The sequence below is a fragment of the Dermacentor silvarum genome, chromosome 3 (assembly GCF_013339745.2).
Source record: "Dermacentor silvarum isolate Dsil-2018 chromosome 3, BIME_Dsil_1.4, whole genome shotgun sequence".
In the NCBI taxonomy this organism is placed as follows: domain Eukaryota; kingdom Metazoa; phylum Arthropoda; class Arachnida; order Ixodida; family Ixodidae; genus Dermacentor; species Dermacentor silvarum.
This window is the reverse complement of record NC_051156.1, coordinates 224,030,483-224,047,424: the sequence shown is the minus strand read 5'-3', so window position 1 is coordinate 224,047,424 and position 16,942 is coordinate 224,030,483. Positions and strand designations below refer to the sequence as shown.

The following is a 16,942-nucleotide window of genomic DNA, read 5'->3' as shown; positions in this document are numbered from 1 at the left end:
TCAACCCAAAAAAGCTATTTTGTCCTATGAATCTTTTAAAACTTTGTTTTTTTTTTTTGTTTTTTTTTTCCACGGAGGCAAAGAAAGGAACAGTTATGGGGCCTGTACTCGTTGTTTACCTTTCTTGCACCGCTCCTCCTACTCTAGGCTCACTATTCAAACGCCAAACATTCTTTTTATATTTGTGAATTCATGCATTCACCACCAATACTACAGTGTACACTGTACCAATACAAGCACTTTGTGCCTGCCGAAATAGCAGCACGAGCGACTGAAGCGATCGCGGAAGCAGACGACAGTGAACAGGTTTTAACTAGCGCCACTACGCTCGTACGTTGTGTCCCTAGCGGCAGTACGTCGCAACAAAAACAAAAAGGCAAGCCAGAACTAGCGCATGGAACCAATACAAGCCAATTATAGCCGACTAGCAAACCGAAATTGTTATCAAGCGGATATTCACTTCCCGTCAGTGGGCCGGTTCGTGGGTGGGAGCGGTAATATTTTGTGCCTGCACGCATCTTGTTGCTTTCCACTTATTTGCTCAAAACTCTCCTCATGCCGGTGAGTGAAAAAGTTGTTTTACGTTGAAGTACTGCGCTGAGTGAGCCTTCTTCCACGCAAAAAAATCGCTGACATCCATAGTGTTAAGTAGGAGACGTAGGAGTCGTTTTCTACCTTGATTGATATTGTGTGCTGCACATATTTCGCGCCGTAGTTCGTTACAATTTGTTGAGGGAGAACTAGTATATTATCTTATCTGACACGTCGTATTCGTCAGTTTAGAAAGCGCATCTTGGCGTGTCACCGTTGTGCGCTGCCGGACTGCCAGCCCTCATCGGCCGTCTGTATTAACAAGTGCTGCAAGATGATGCCTTCGCGAAGTGTTTTCAAAGTTGGCTTTGCCACTGAGGCGTGATATAAACATCGGATCAAGTGACCCGTGCGAAGGACAAAGCTGGGGCGCGGTTGACTGAATAAGCGATTACTCATTCTCCGTGGGGCTGCGTGCTAGCGTTGCGCGTCTCCGTCGCAAACACTCTGGCCGTGACTGAGCACTTGGAAGCAAGTATTACAGTCAGTGCAGTTCCATCGCGGGCGGCATTTTTGTCTTAGACGTTTGAAGAGATGGATATTGAAGGGTGGCTGAAGAATTGCACGGTGTGTACTACTTGCCTCACTGCCTGTCCGATTTCTGTTCAGGAGCGCTTGAAATAGTCGCTTTAGCGAGGAAGCTACCCTTGGAGGGTTCGCTTGACAATTGTCAAGCATGTTCTTATTCGCTGCTGATGGTTGATTACACATGGCTAGGCCAACAAGTAGTCTTGCGTTCATTTTACATCTGTATGACCTTTGCATGGTAAAGAACTGAAGTGTGCTACTTCAATGGAAGCATCTTTTTCTGAGATTGACTGGTGTGTTCTCAAGCTCACTCATTCCGCACATCATATTACATCTAGGCGTAAATGTATCTGAACGCTTAATTCGTCGTCTTGGATCTTTGAACTTATAGTTGTGCATTTAGCTGCCATTTGTGCGGCTGTAGGAATAGTTAAGCTGCTGATTATTTGCTTATATTGTTGTCAGCGTCATTTCATCACCACCACCGCCCTTACTATTGCAGGCGTACCACTCCCAATTCACAAATGGGTCAGCAGGATCAGTGGGCAATATGGTCATTCTTCCTATCAAGTCTCAGTACAGGGGCCCAGCTCCAAAGAGCAGTAAGTACTATCCTAATCATCATTCACTGCTGGGGAATTTTAAAGGGACCATCAAACGATATTGATGTCTGTGCATGAACAAAATAATTTGGTGGGTGAGGTCCTTGTGAACATCAAGGGTCACAATTAAATGTCCTATGTAAGCCATGTAATTTATAAATAGATTTTAAATGTCCTGCGTCCTTAGTCCTTACTGTTCAGAGCAATGCCTCATGTTTTCTCCCGCTCTTGCCAATTCCATGTAGAATGGGCGAGCGATATCACTTAGGCAAATAGTTTCATTAGTTTTCATTGGTGCATCATTGGGAATACCTTGATTGTGTCATTGCACTAATGTTCAGTTTAATGGCAATGTGTAAAAAAAAAATAATTGTGAATGGTTATTCAAAGCAAATACACACTTGTTCCTGGGAATGCAGATTGTGTGCTGTAGCTACTGTCTATATGCATGCATTTGTGCACATGTGCGAAGATAGGAGTGGTATAAGGAATTCCAACAAAAAAAGCTAGGCTCAGCAGGAGACCTGTAAACTGCATAGAGGGCTAAGAGTGTGAAAAAATGCTTGAAAGGTTACAGTGCAGTGGCAACAGATGCTGGTCGGATGCAGAGGACTTGCATGAACTTGTGCTCCGACACATTTAGTTGCAGCAGTATCTTCTTTTGGCAGGAGAAAAAAAAAACATGCTTGGTATTCACATGCACCCATACCTGCCAACTCCGAAATTTTCTGTAAAGAAAGTTTACTACTTTACCAATGCTGCTTAAACATTTTGAAAAAATTCTGTTCGTAAAGAAGTCACTTGTGGGTGTACAACCATACCCTTAAAAGTCCCATTGTGAAAGGACACCAAAAGAGTACCTGGTTCGAGTAAGTTATTCAGACAAGTTGCTATAGTAGAAAAATTTGGCAGCATCAGAATCGCTGAAGACGTCACTGTCATCTAAAAACAATCTGTTGCCTGTCAGTCTCTGCTAAACAAAGTTTGGTGCTGCTAGTGTGCTATGTCTGTAGGTAAATCGTTGTTTATATAAGTGTGTATGTATCCCACAAAAGGTGTGTGCTCAGGTCAAAATTCTGGTGTCGTATCCGCAGGATTTTTATGAATGCGGAGTGTTCATAGGTTGGCTATTATGTGCACCTGCTGCACTGTGGCTTACCTGGATTGTACACTTTATTATTGCTCAAGGATGGTGGTGAACAATCAGTAGTCTCTTTGTAAATGGCACAAATGTGTGCCGGGTCATTGGTGTGAGAGCATGCTGTAGAAAACTTTGCGGTAAACATTATTTTGAGGCCACCATCACAACTGTAATGAGAAATAATGCACTGATAAAAGATGCGGGAACACGCAGCTCAAAGCAACCTGAAATAGATAACACTTGTCGCTGGACAAAATTCTGCCTGAGGATGTAGGGAATAGCAATGGCCATGTGGAATATGGGTTGAGTAACACGTCGGCTTGGGACAGGGTAATTTTTAACCACTTGCCACTCTTTCAATTCAATGTGCCATCATAAAATTTTTGTGCAACAGCTTTCCGTGAAAAGTACTCTTTATGTCTGACACTCTGAGCGATTCTTTTACATACAACTAAAATTGTTTCAGGAACTTTTAAGGCAACCCTTGCCTGCACCCAGCACAGTTGTGTTATGTGTTCAGCTTTTCTCTAATTTGCCAAATTTGGCCTGGATTTTGCATAGCTGTTTGTCATTAAGAGTGCGTGGCGTTGGGCTAGTTGGTGAAACGTGATATAAGAGTGGTTCAAGCTTTTCTGTTTCAGATAAGTTTCTGTACTGATTCAGTTTGTGGTTTATTCCCAATTGGGGGGGGGGGTGTTGTAATTTTCTGCTGGTCTTTTGTGCTGTCCTGACTCTTGCATCCAAGCATGTTTTATGTATTCATTGATAAATATTTACATAGAAAAGGACTGACTCGAAGGCCTATGCAGGGGAGTGGGGTAAAGAAAAGGGAAAGGAGGAAATCGCTAATAACTGTCAGTTCCCACCTCGTGTGCAAAGTCACAGAGGGACTGCAGTGTTGTGCAAGCTCAATTGTCATTGTTAGGTAATGTCCAGTGTTTAAAAGTCTTAATGTGCAGCTGGAGGTATATCTGCCATACTGTGTTTTTTGTTGATAAGTTTGGTGCTCTGCTAAAGCATCATTGTGTATAGTACGGGGAAGTGGAAAGCAAAAGCCCCTAAGGTTCACGAAAAATACTGTCCTCAGCTTTAAAGACTTGCAGCAACAGCATATGATGCATGCAAGAATTGACCATTACTTATGCTTTTGTGATGTTACTGAAAGCTGAGCCAGGCCTCAACCACCTTATACCATACTGTCTAGTAATGCTTATTTATTCACAACTTATCAGTACTGTCTTCTATACAAAATAAATTATTTATTTAACCTGTAAATGTTTCTGTAGGTTTTTCTTTCGTTACTTCTCACGAAAGAAAAATGCTTACATAAGTTATGTCCTTTTTCTTTCTTTTTTTTTTTTTTTCCAGCTGATGAGACAGACATTATTGATGAAGCACTCTATTATTTCAAAGCCAATGTTTTCTTTCGAACATATGAAATAAAGGTGAGTACGTAGATTGCTCTACGCTAGGCACAATTCTATTATCAGACATCTGTAAAGAATCTGCCACAACTCTTATAGTATCTCTGCTTCCAAACTGCATATGGAGATTTCATTTCATAGATTCATGCTTCTTTTCGCAGCTAGCAATTACTCTTTCAATTGAATTGAAGAGAAACATTTAAATACATTTAATTTAGCCCATTGTAGCTTATGAGCTGCATTGTGATTTCCTCTTTCTGAAAAACGTTATGTAGTAGGAAGTGCAGTGTGGCAGTTGAATATGTGTATCAAGTATGAAGAAGTTCTGGCATGTCTTTATAACATTGAGTGAGATTGAAAGACCCTGCAATGCTTGTTATGGAATGTGTGGAATCGGTCTACCATGTATTAAAAGTCGTCTCGTCACATATGACCTGTACGAGTAGAACTATTGGCAATCGAATAGCCCCTTCCACGCTGTCATGACCTTTTCTTCCTTTTCGTTGTTCCAACTGTGCTTGAAAGTACACTGCTGTGTCAACATGGAATGATGTGCTTCATGCTCCACCCATCATCGCGCTGAGCTTTAGCACCAGCCGCACCACCCAGTCTTGAAGGCCATAGAGTATCAGTGTCCAACACCAGACAGCACCACTGCCCTATAACTGATAAAAATCTCTTCCAGATGGAACTGCATAGTGCTGACATCAAAAATTTGACATTGCCAGCAATACATGCATAGGATGTGGAAATGGTGCAGAAACCCTAGTATTTGTTAGCGTATTTTGTTAGCCTGTTGCAGTATCTGCCATAAGTCAATGAGGATGAAGTTACCCTGACTGTGGCCTTTGGCTTTAAGGGTTATTTAGGAAATGTTAATGAATCTGCAGTGGAAATAGTGAAAGGTGGCTGGAGTACTGGTGGTGCAAAAGCAATGAACATAATAGATTTTAGGGTAATACATTCTTATCAGGTTTGATGGTTTCTTAACACAAACCATTGGTCCCAATGGCCAATAATAAGCCCAGAATAAAGGTAAAAATAGAGCTTGTTCACATCCAACACAAGCCTCTTTCAGAGCGGATGCATTGTTCATTCATCCAAAGAAATTTGACTAGTGGTCATCATGTTTTTAAGTCTGTCACAAATATCAAGATCTCAGGCAATCTTACTAGTAAGATTGACACCCTGCTTAGCTCAGGCATAATGCTTAGCTCAGATGTTTACGACAGTATTGTCTAGCAACTGAGTAAATTTATTCCTTTTTAATATATGTTGTAGGCCCCTTAAATGGAACAGTAAAGGGCCTTTAGTGTACATTTGGTCTGGGTGGGAAGTTAGGAACATTCACATCTCTGTTCGATTTTTAGTCATATTATGTTAGTCTTATCAATCATATCATGAATAATATATATATTTTTCCCCTAATTTTCAGAGTGAAGCTGATCGTGTGCTGATATACTTGACGTTGTACATTTCTGAGTGCTTGAAGAAACTTCAAAAGGCAAGCGTGAACTGCTTTTATTGTTGGTGCACCACTTGTGCCTTTCACTGTTTAAAAGTGACAGGAAGTAGTGCCACGAGACTGGAAGATTACGAGCAGTATTTATAGCTCTAGCACTTGAGAATTCTTTTTGGAGACTGAAGCTGAAGAAATGCATCTGTTTAAAGAAAGAATGTGGGAAGCACACTTTAAGTGTATCATACATTGATGTTATTGCTGTGCCCAAAAACACTCTAAAGCCTTCTTAACTGGTCCACAAAGAATGCAGCAAATGCGTAAAATCAAAGTACATATTCCAGCAAACCTTTGAAGTCCCAAGCAGTTGGCATGAAAATGTCAACAGCTAAACAATCACTCACATATAAATAAGCAATGTGGATAAATTCAAAAGCACTTATTTTAAACTTCTTTCATCTGAAACATACCTTGGCAAAAATATAAAAGGGTCCAGCAGACATGGTTCCAACAATCAGTATGAATGTGTGTGCATTTGTGTAAAAAAATGTCAGATCACAAGCTTTAAGCATGCCTGCGAACTTTTACAGCTTCATTGCAAAATGCCCAATAGAGTTAAACCTGGACATAACGAAATTGACAAATTCCCCAAAAACTTCGTTATAAAGAAGATTTTGTTATATGCAGGTTCAGAACGAAAATTCGAAAAAGAAACGCTTACTGTATTTACTCGATTCTAACGCGCCCTCGATTGTAACGCGCACCCATTTGTCGCGACCAGAAGAGAGGGGGGAAAAAATCCTTTACAGTACTGCACACCTCATGCTTTCATACAGAAATACAATTATTGCTTAATATTTACTCCCAATACACTAAAGTTTTAGCGCTCAAGATTTACTCCCAATACACTAAAGTTGCGATGAACAAAAAAGTCCCAGTTTCGCCCGAAAGGCGAAGCATCGATTGCGACAGCAAATTAGCAGACAGCTATACGAAGTAAGGATAGTAGTTTTAGGATAATAGTAACCAAAGAGTGGCGCGCGCTGCCAGCGCATTGAAAAAAAATAGAAAAAACTTTTTTTTTTTCTTTGGCAACATCAACTGGAAAAGGAGAGTGCCGGCTTGGCGGGCTAGGCCAGCTGCAGCAAGTGGCGGGATCAGGTTTGAATGAAGAGAGGGGGAAAGGTCACGCCCACGGCATCAAGATCGCCGGGTCGAGGGATGCAGGCCTGTCTCGTGCACGCTCACACGCACGCACACGTGCGCTCGCTCTCGCCTCGCCGTCGCCGTGAATTCGAGCGCGGCCGCTTCGCATTCTGTCGCGGCCGAGAAGGTGCTTCCGGTTGCTGCTCGCACAAAAATCACAAAATTTGGGGCGAAACCTCTAGGTTGTCGGCGGGGAAAATTTGTTATTTCGAGGGGGTCTCCCGCTGCCACTTCGTTACGTAGAGGTCTCAAATACGTGTGCTTCTATGGCGGGGAATAGAAAAACTTCATTATATCCAGGAATATGTTCTATGGAGGTTCGTTATAAGCAGGTTTAACTGTATTTAGAACTTGTTTACAATTGCTGTATTGACGCCAATAATTCTACAATTTTAATTTTTCATTTGTACGTAGTCTAGGGCAGAGCTTGTTCTGAAAAAATACACACCGACTCACAGATTTTTTTTTTGTAGCTTGATTTTTTTTACCTATCAATTATACGAACTTACCCACATAGCAGCTGCACCAACACATTGAACCAATTTATAATTGTAACCAAAATTTCAGCTAGTTATTCATGTGAATATTTCATGATTACCCTCATAAGCATTTGTGGCACACATTATTCTTGCTGCAACTGTAGAGCAGTGTTCCTGTTGATAGTGCCCCTGCAGAACAAGGCCTGTGAATTAGCAAGCACTTTTCCAGTCTCTCTTGTCCTGTCTTGTTTTTGTGCTCAGGTTTTACATACCAAGTAGTATTTGAACTTGCTAATCACCAAAGATTGAAACTGTAGCAAATCACTGGGGGCCATTGAAATCACATGTGGTATAACATACAAAACCAAGAGTAGTAAAGTGCATTTTATATGGTTGGCATGCCTATTAACTTTTGGGTGAATATTGAAATAAACACCTAAATCATATACATTTGGTTTCTTCAAGTTTGTATCATCAAATGTAGAGGCGAAAACAAGGAAATCTATTCTACTTAGCATTGGTGAACGTAGTAGTAACCATTGTCATCAACAGGAGCAAACAATTGAAGGTTGGTGGCATGCTGAAATACTGGAATAATAAAACCCATGAAAAAGATAAGTCTGAGAACGGGTCATTCGGATAAACTTTAGCTTGCAAGATGTGATTCAGATGAGTAACCTCATATATTAACAAAGTTTTTGCTGGGATGTGCATAATAGCAAACACAAAACATTGCTAATGTCATATAGCATGAGCTCCTGTGTGATAACTGGATGCAACGCCAAGTCAAAAGTTTTTGAAGAATTGAAACACAGTCATCCTGGCCAGTGCCTGTAACAATTTGTGTTGCATACTTAGAAAACACCTTAGATTCAGTTGACCACCCACATATAAAGTGATGCTTTTACAGTGATATTTATCAATTAATAAAAAAATGACATGTCTGCATAGGGCAGTTTCAATTTTTTGCTTAAGTTACATGTTCGTTAGACATTTTATGTGATAGGACTTTTAAGCTGTTGATGTTAGCTCAGTTTCCAAATGACGCCCAGTATTTTACAGAACATTGACAGCACATTGTCATTTGAAACACAAAATCAGTTTGGAATGGAAAGGCACTGGCAGATCCAAGTGGACAGGGCATCACTACTCACAGTCATAGCTATGTTCCCTTGCACATCTCCGCCTTTCTGATGATTCTGAGGAAGCGCAGTGCATAGTGTTTTTGCCTATGTTTTCTGCTGCCACATTCTTTATTACCCATTTTTTAACTTGCAAAAACATCCAGTCTCGTTTTTAATTTTGTTTCTGTTTTCCCACATAACAGTGCTCGAGCAAAAACCAGGGTGTCCAGGACATGAAGGCACTGGCCATCTCCAAATTTGACATTCCAGGAGAAGCAGGATTTCCTTTAAATCCAGTCTACGCAAAGCCTTCATCTCCATCTGAAGCAGGTAAGTGCCTTGTCTTGCTAAAGCTGCATTTTTTGTAGTGCGTTTTGTATACACTCTTTAGTTTTTTGCATGTGAGCAAACTTGCTCAGAGCAGGACAGACTGTGTGTTTTTTTCTGTTTTATTGCGAGAAATGTTGATGTAAGCAGCAACAGCCAAACAAGAGAAGCTTCAGGCAACATTCTCACAGGGGGACTTGTCTTCAAATACCATTTTTCTTGGCAGTGTTTATATAGCAGACCCGCTCCCCTATTTTCCCTGTAGGCAAGGATAGATACAAAAGAACGAGGTGAGGGTAAGGGAATCGGAAATGTTCAAAAGGAGGGACTAGTGAGGTGGGGAGGAGCGCTGCAGGTTCTTCTAAGGAGTATGGGCTGAGATGGATGGGAAAAACCTATTGCACGTAATCTGGTGGGTTTAGTTTATCCAGAAAATGGGAAGCAAGCAGAGATGGGCTTTGCGCAGTTGAAAAACAAGCTAATAAAAACAAAAACTCTATATACACATAGCCAAGTAACAGTTGCCTTGATAAATCCCCTTGCCAAAATAGTGGATCCAGGCTGAGACTTCCGTTCTTAGGGGCCATCTTGCTGTCTTGAACCTTTTGACATGAAGAAATGTTGATGTCAGATTTAGTATTTTTGCCGTTTTATGTAAGTACAGCCTCCTTCAATGGAAAGCGGGGCCTAACTGTTGTGTTACTCCTCTGTTACATCACATTATTGCTTTTGGCAAGTTTCCAGACCATAATAGCAAAGAGATATTTAGGCTTAAGAATGGTTTGCTGACTTTGCACTTGAAAAAAATCATGCACATGGTTGGTGCATCGCTCCAAGTGGAAACTGCTCCGAGACAGGGCCTAACAAGTGGGACAGGCAATAGAAAATGATGAGATAAATTTAGTTGTTGCTAACGAGAGCAAAGTGTGTGTTACTGTCTTAGATCCAAACATCTCAGGTCAGAGTCCTTGTGTAGTGCATGCAGTCTGATTTACCACACTTTATTTTGAATCCTGGCTTCTGGCTTGAGCTGCGATAAGCTTTACTCACTCTGCATGTCCAGCTAATTTCTGCATTTGGGTGCAGTAGTACTAGTTGAAACAGAAGAATGGCATGCTTCGTGCTTCATGTTGCCACATTTTATTTCAGAGACAATGAGGGCTTACCTTACACAGCTACGACAAGAATGTGGGCAACGTCTATGCGACAAGGTTTTCGATAGTGAGACTGGGAAGCCAAGCAAGGTGGGTGAAATAAATATTTTTCCACTGAAATTGGCGCGAATGTGTTTGTGAAATGTTTAGTGAATTCAGAGTTGACACCTGAATAATGCAGAAATAAACCTGAGGATTTTAATTGGCCTCCTTTGTTTTTGGGGCACTTTCAAGCCCACCTAATTCAAACGTGTAAACATAGTTTTAACTTTTTCTTGCCTCCAGTGCCACTGCACTATTGAAGTTAAAGTGGTTCTCTCGGAGTCCAAAATGGGATGAAAAAGCAGACATTTGTATGGCATCAAATAATCAAGATATGGCTTGCATAGAATAATTTGTCATAAGTGTTCATGTCTTCACAGTAGTGTGCATTGAAGTAAAGATTTTGGAGGATGCAGCAGCTGCTGTATGTATGAGAGATTTTTTGTTAAGGTTTCACAATGTTTATATGGGGTCTCATGAAGGGATCATCTGTCATATATTTCTTCATATACTCGTGTTTCATCTTTTGTCATGCTCATCTTTTGATCACATTTGAGAGAAATCAAGTTTTTGATAACTGACACAAAAATTTGTGTGATTGTAAGTTATAGTATTGCAATTCTGGGTGACATATTATTTGCTCTTTTCAACTTACTATATAAAGATTAACTATTTCCTAAAGGTAACGGTCCTTTTATCTTTGCAGTGGTGGCTGTGCTTTGCCAAGAGGAAATTCATGGACAAGAGTCTGTCCGGGTTTGGTCATGCTTACCAATAACAGGCATAACTCCCATTATCAGACCTTGTCTAAATGTGTATGTAATTCCGAACACACCACAGAACTTTGATTCATTAAGTAATCTAGCACTGGTTTTGTAATTAGTCCCCAAGGAATAATTTGTTGATTAAAACTGAACACATCCAGAAATGCTTCTTTGGTTTAATGTTGCGCACATTCTGTAGAGCTGTGAAATGAGGTGTTACTTCCTCAATTTACTCCTAGTTTTGTGGAGTTCCTTAGGTCACATCTTCAGAAATTGTTGTGGAATGTGCTGGGTGAGATTCCAGCAGCATTCATGACTTATGGATACCTGGTCTTGTTGGTGCAACATTTCAGAAAAACGAAGAACAGTAACACTAGGACAGAAAGTATTTGCGTGCCTTTTTTCTATATGTAGTTTTGTTCTTGCACTACAAATTTATGATAGTCATCATACTTGGCAAGTTGTCTGCCAACCTGGAAGATAAAAAATTTTCAGGACATGAAAATGCATAGAACATCAAGCAGGCATCGACAGAAACCAGTTGGCAGTGAGTGTGAAAAGAACATGACATCGCGGCACATTGGTTAAGAATGCTGTATCACAATAGAGACAGCATTGTAATGTTCTGTTTACCTGTTGCTTTTCCTGTGCCCTCTAAACTAATTAGGTTGGCTTCAGGTATGCAAACAAACTATTGGTGCTGACCTTTTTCTCGGCACACCAGCGTTCGATAAAAGATCAGTGCTGAAGTTTCTATGTAATAAAAACAAAAAAGAACTGATTGTGGTTTTCAAGGTTTGATGCTTTGAAATTTTCTAGTAGGCTTCACAGCTTCACCACACATTTTATCTGCTTGGCTTCTTGTGGGGTACTGTTATATTTTTCTGTGCTTGTGCCTCACCAACAAATTTTTAAAAATGCCCTTAACCCCTTAGATGTTTCGGACGAGTACGACTCGTCCTAGCCAAAGCGTCCCCAAACTGTTTTGGACGATCAGAGCTCGTCCTACCAGAATAGGTTCTCCTCTTGAGTGTTCAGGACAAGAAGCGCTTGTCTACGGCTTAGATCGCGTGTCACCCTCCAGATGGAAGCACTTACTTGACGATTTCGGTTTTTCCTGCGGCAGGAGCGCTTTTTTTTTTTTTTACGTGGCGTTCGGTGGCGGCGACATATGCATAGCTGGCCCGTCAACCTGAAAAAGAAGCTTTTCATCTTCTTCTTCCAATGAAGATGATTCGGATACCGATGTTTCTATTGTGTCCAGAAGTGAAGAAGACGGCGATGACGCTGAATTGAGCAGTTCTTCTAGTGATAACATCTCTGAAGCGAACATTGCGAGTGCTCGTCAGTGGGTGCAGCTTGATGTCGACAATCCTGATGCGCGAAGCCTCCTCGATTTCCATTTTTGGCCGTTCCAGGCAAGAATTTCAATTTGATATCGCCAGATGACCGTCTGGAGTACATACAGCAGTTTGTCGACGAACTGATTACACTAGTGGTCCATGAAACAAATCTCAAAGCGGCTGAAAAGCTCAAATGCTCTAGTCCCAGTGAACATTCCCGCCTCAAAAAATGGGTACAAGTGACAAAGAAAGAGATGTGCGTGTTCCTTGCACTCCTGCTCTTGCAGGAAATAGTTCACAAGCCCCGGCAGCAGTGGTACTGGTCCAAGAACAAGTTCACGCCTATTTTCGGAGAAGTGATGCCCGGTATCTGGTTCCTGATAATGACTTAGTATGTGGTGCAAATATTTTTTCAACATCGGGTAGTTGCTTTTTAGTACAATACGATTCGAAACCAGCAATAAGTAAAATAGGCACTTTTGGTTAGGAAATTAAAAATATATATATATATTAAGGGGTTAAGTGTTTCACTCTTGACTGAACCGTCATGTAAAGATGCAATAGTCAGGCATGGCATGTATGTGCCAATGGGGATGAGGTTGAAGTAGCGTGAAAACGAAGACGTTTTTTTTTTTTTTTTTAACCAATATCTTCATCTTCACACTTAACCTAAACACCCACGCTACTTCAACCTCGTCCCCACTGGCACATACCCGCGGCAATATTGTTGTTCCTATATTTAACTAGGGGCGTGTTAATCAAAATTTTGGATATGAATTGAATAGCAAGGACAGTGTTAGATTTGAGAATTCACTATTCGAAATTGTTGAATATCATTTTCTGTTCAAAATTAAGGGATAACACTGTTTAGAGTCTTGAGGGAAAAATCGATCCAATTAAAGTGTGTTACAAATTATTCTACTGCTGGATAACCTGTTATTGCATAGAGGCACCATTCCTCAAGCAACTGCATGGGGAAGATAACCTGTGCTCAATAATTTACAGTTGAGCTTGTAAATGAGAAACGTAAAGCAGTTTCTCATAAGATCCTCTGTTGATTCAATGTCCAGTTGCAAACAGTATTGTACATGCATATATCAAATAACATAAACCTTATCTTTTACCATAGAAACTCCACAAAGCTTTTCATTTCACTGTCTGTATATTTAGAAATGAGAAAATATTGAATATTCAAAAATCATTTTTCTTGAATATTTGCATTCTATGTGATTCAAAAATTTCACTATATAACACCCCTATTGTTAAAAACACTTACTGAAATGTGTTCTGCTTACCTGCCAACTAGGAAGGTTTGGTACTAACACAGTCATAATGCAACTTTTACACACAGCATTATGTTATTCCAACAGGAAATGGGTGAAGAGTATAACTTGCGGCACATTTTGGTAAACACATTTGCAGAGGTGCACAGCACTCACTCCTGGCTGCATCTCGGTATTAAACGAGCACAGCATGCCAACTCTGCATGTGCGAGGAAAAGGATGCATTCAGTTTTTCACTCCTGCATCAGTTTGTTTATTCAGATGACACACACACTGAAAGGCAACTTTCATGCTGAACAAATTCAAGTACATTTCTTCTGCATCTGATGCGGAGACCCCATATACAGCTATAGTACAATCACTGGCAGCACACTTGTAGTAGAGTTGACAGAATTTAGCCACTCCATACTGGCAAGATGCTGTAAACACCTTTGCTTCAGCTTACCCAAAAATATAATTCACTCTTTCTGTCTGCTCCAAAACTAGGATCACAATGTCACCCGTTTTCACTTAGGCCAGCATTTTCTTTTTTTTTTTTTACCTGTCAACAGCACAATACATATCACAGCGAGCAGAGCAGGTTCAAAAATATGATGCAACTTAAGGGCTTTTTTTGTCAACATGGCATGAAGGAGATCTTCACATTTGCAGGAAGTTCAAAGCTTTATCTGCGAAAAAAAAAAACATAATAAATTTCAATACAATATTGGTTTCAATAAAAAAAATTGGTGAAAATCAGATTGCATGATGTGCTGAACTCGGTGATGGAACAGCCATTTGACCTTTTGGAATAGGCAAAATGCTGGTTTGGCACAGTGTTAACAGCCATCAAATATAGCAGAACCGGCTTGATGCACATCACAAGGCATTTTGGATAAAAATTGCCAAACTAAATTCATTAACTTTTTAATAGAATGGCTTCCCTGTGCTCAAATTGGAGTGTAAAGCCATTTCTACTTGCAATAGTCATTTCACTTCCAGCGTGCTTCAAGCTCGCAAAAAAAAATTTGCCGAGTTAGGGCATGTCAACAAGGCCATCTTCTAGAATGTGCCTGAATTAACCAAAGCTACAGTGAAGACGTCCACAAATTAATTTTACTTTTTTGCTTTCTCCTGGTGTGCAGGATTGCAAGGAAGATTGCCACTAATAAGCAAATTATATGTCAGTGGTTTAGTATGCATATTGAAAGGTATTTCTAAAGTGGTACTGACAATAACTATACTAAATGTGCAAATGAACCTAATGCAAGCTTCTTTTTCAATTAATGAGCCGAGTGCCACGCTGGTACGAGTAGTAAATTATCGCACACAAACGCTACACTGGAACGGCTGGCTGCAGGAAAGAAATGCAACAAAAGCATAAGAACAGTGAATAAAGGACCAATGGCATTGGTTATATCCATGAATATGGCTGCTCCATAATAATGATGGCGTGCTTTGGGTTCCAGTTTGTTTTATTAACAATGCAGCATCAACAGAATGAAGTTGTCTCTTACACTTCATTTGGTAAACTTTTTGCTGAAATGCCGTTTTGGAGCAGGGTCGCGCAATGGCCCACTCTTCCAATGCAAGTGGAAAGAAATCATATGCTTGTGTACACTTTCCATCCTAACGATGAATCTCGCTCATCCAGGGATTTCCATTTCTTCTATCGAGTGCCAGAGACAAGTGGCAGTCGTTTTATCGTTTTGGTGTGAATGCCGACACCAGCTTCCCAGAAAACCGATTTATTGAGGGTGCAGTTGATGGAAACGGCACAAAAGTCTGGCTCCCCCCAAGTTTTGAAAATGATGGCCCAAAGAGGAGGCAGCTGCAGCAAAAACAGTGGCCTTCTTCAATGCCGAAACTATGGTGTTCTTGGACATTTTCTCTCCTCAAGTAAACATTTAGATCTAGAAAACTGTAGCGAGTCATGTCAGGAGCTTCAACTTAGTACTGACGATTGTGAGGAAGATGTAAAGCCCCTTTCGTCCTCTCTCGCATGGACGCGACTTAACGAAAATGCTTTGCGGCCGGTACCTCAGTGATTTTCTTGCCTTGCCACGCAAGGAGTAACGCATCGCATGGAGCATAACAAAAGCATGCTTGACTTCTGTTCCAAGAAATATCGAGGTTCATATACAGTTGAACCCACTTATAATGGTACCAGTTTCAAAAATGTATCGAATATAACAATGAGCAAGCCGATGCACCGTCAACTTTTGTATGTGTCCTAAACCACTTACTGCACTACTCCCCCATGCTGAATTTTCGGTTATAACAATTAAATATGGCTACTGAGTGTGTGTGCTGAAAGGAAAAAAAAAACAAAATGCTGGAAGAAAAAATGCCAGCCGCTTTGCCGCACTTGTCTTTGTGCAGCGCATTTTGCAAGGCACGTTCTTGTCGGATTGCCCACCTCGCATGCCTCTCTCCTTTTCCTCTCGCCAATGTCGGAGAGAGAGGGGCAGCGAAGGCGTTATGTGAGGGGTGTGCAGCCCAAAGGCAGGTGTTCCTTTCCTTTTCGACGCAGACACCCAGTAGCCAGACTTGATTGTTATAGCCAATAATGCAGCATGGAAACATTGTAGCAAGGGGCTAATTTTACCACAGAACACACTAAAGTTCATGGTGCAGCATCTACTCATTGTTACATCCGAGCATTGTTAAAACCAGTAATACTATAAACGGGTTCAACTGTACGTCTTTCTGTTCAATTAAAATGTTTGGACGTTTCTCCCCTCTGCTTTTTTCGAGGAGCACGGTTATAACAATGGGATTTTCTTGGCACTTGAATATTGTTATAAGTGGGTTCAGCTGTAGACAGTTTTTGGGGCCTTGCCTATCTGCAAAAAACATGAAAAGAGAGACACTGAGAGTAAAAGACAATTGGAAATAACAAATGAACTGCTGATATTCCACTAATAAAAGCTGTCCACAACAAATTGGTTAGTAGAAAAGTGGGTATGGAAAGGTTTTTTTTTTTTTTTTTTTAACACAGGTGGCCAAAATTAATCTGGATGCCTCCACTATGGAGAACTGTTGCAGAACTATGCCAGCGCATAGTTCTGAGACTTTAAACCTCACCAAATAATAAATTACCCAAGAGCCCTCGAAAGATTTCATGTCTGACGGCTTTTCTTGAGGCCCTGCAAAGCACACACATAGTCGTCCTAGTTAGACACATAAAAGTAAATATGTAATGCACAGCCTTAGATTTAAACATAATACATCACACTGACACCTTATAAGCCTAGCGAACATGGGTGAGGGCTCCAACATTCTGTACTTTGCAGTTTCGAACAAAATTCCTTACTGTGCAAGTCACTTAACCTATGTAGTTTTTGCAAGTTTGATTAGGCCAGGTATCTCAAGGACAGATTTTCGCATGCAGTTGTTTCTCACAAGCAAAATCAGTTGACTTATTTATTAGACGTTGGAGTTCTGAAATGTGGCTATACTTATAGCTTACTTTAAAATGATCATTATTGAATAA

The 16,942-nt window shown here is 40.6% G+C and overlaps 1 protein-coding gene across 2 annotated transcripts; it reads left to right on the top strand.

Moving 5' to 3' along the window:
- Positions 1 to 422: 422 nt before the first annotated feature.
- Positions 423 to 11,005, top strand: LOC119446774 (actin-related protein 2/3 complex subunit 3-B). 2 transcript variants are annotated; one of them, XM_037711317.2, is made up of 7 exons: positions 423 to 561; positions 1,622 to 1,721; positions 4,231 to 4,307; positions 5,722 to 5,790; positions 8,758 to 8,884; positions 10,031 to 10,125; positions 10,784 to 11,005. In XM_037711317.2, exons 1-7 carry the CDS (start codon positions 556 to 558, stop codon positions 10,853 to 10,855), a joined length of 546 nt encoding a protein of 181 aa, XP_037567245.1. In that variant the 5' UTR covers positions 423 to 555; the 3' UTR covers positions 10,856 to 11,005. The 2 variants fall into 2 exon arrangements, with proteins under 2 accessions (XP_037567245.1, XP_037567244.1); XM_037711316.2 differs by lacking the exon at positions 423 to 561 and adding an exon at positions 946 to 1,158.
- Positions 11,006 to 16,942: the final 5,937 nt, after the last annotated feature.

Bases quoted from the DNA above. Each gene is read 5' to 3' on its own strand.
- LOC119446774 (XM_037711316.2), top strand. From the start codon at position 1,126: ATGGATATTGAAGGGTGGCTGAAGAATTGCACG. The intron at 4,308-5,721 runs GTGAGTACGTAG...CCTAATTTTCAG, and splicing joins TTCGAACATATGAAATAAAG to AGTGAAGCTGATCGTGTGCT. The intron at 5,791-8,757 runs GCAAGCGTGAAC...CCCACATAACAG, and splicing joins GCTTGAAGAAACTTCAAAAG to TGCTCGAGCAAAAACCAGGG.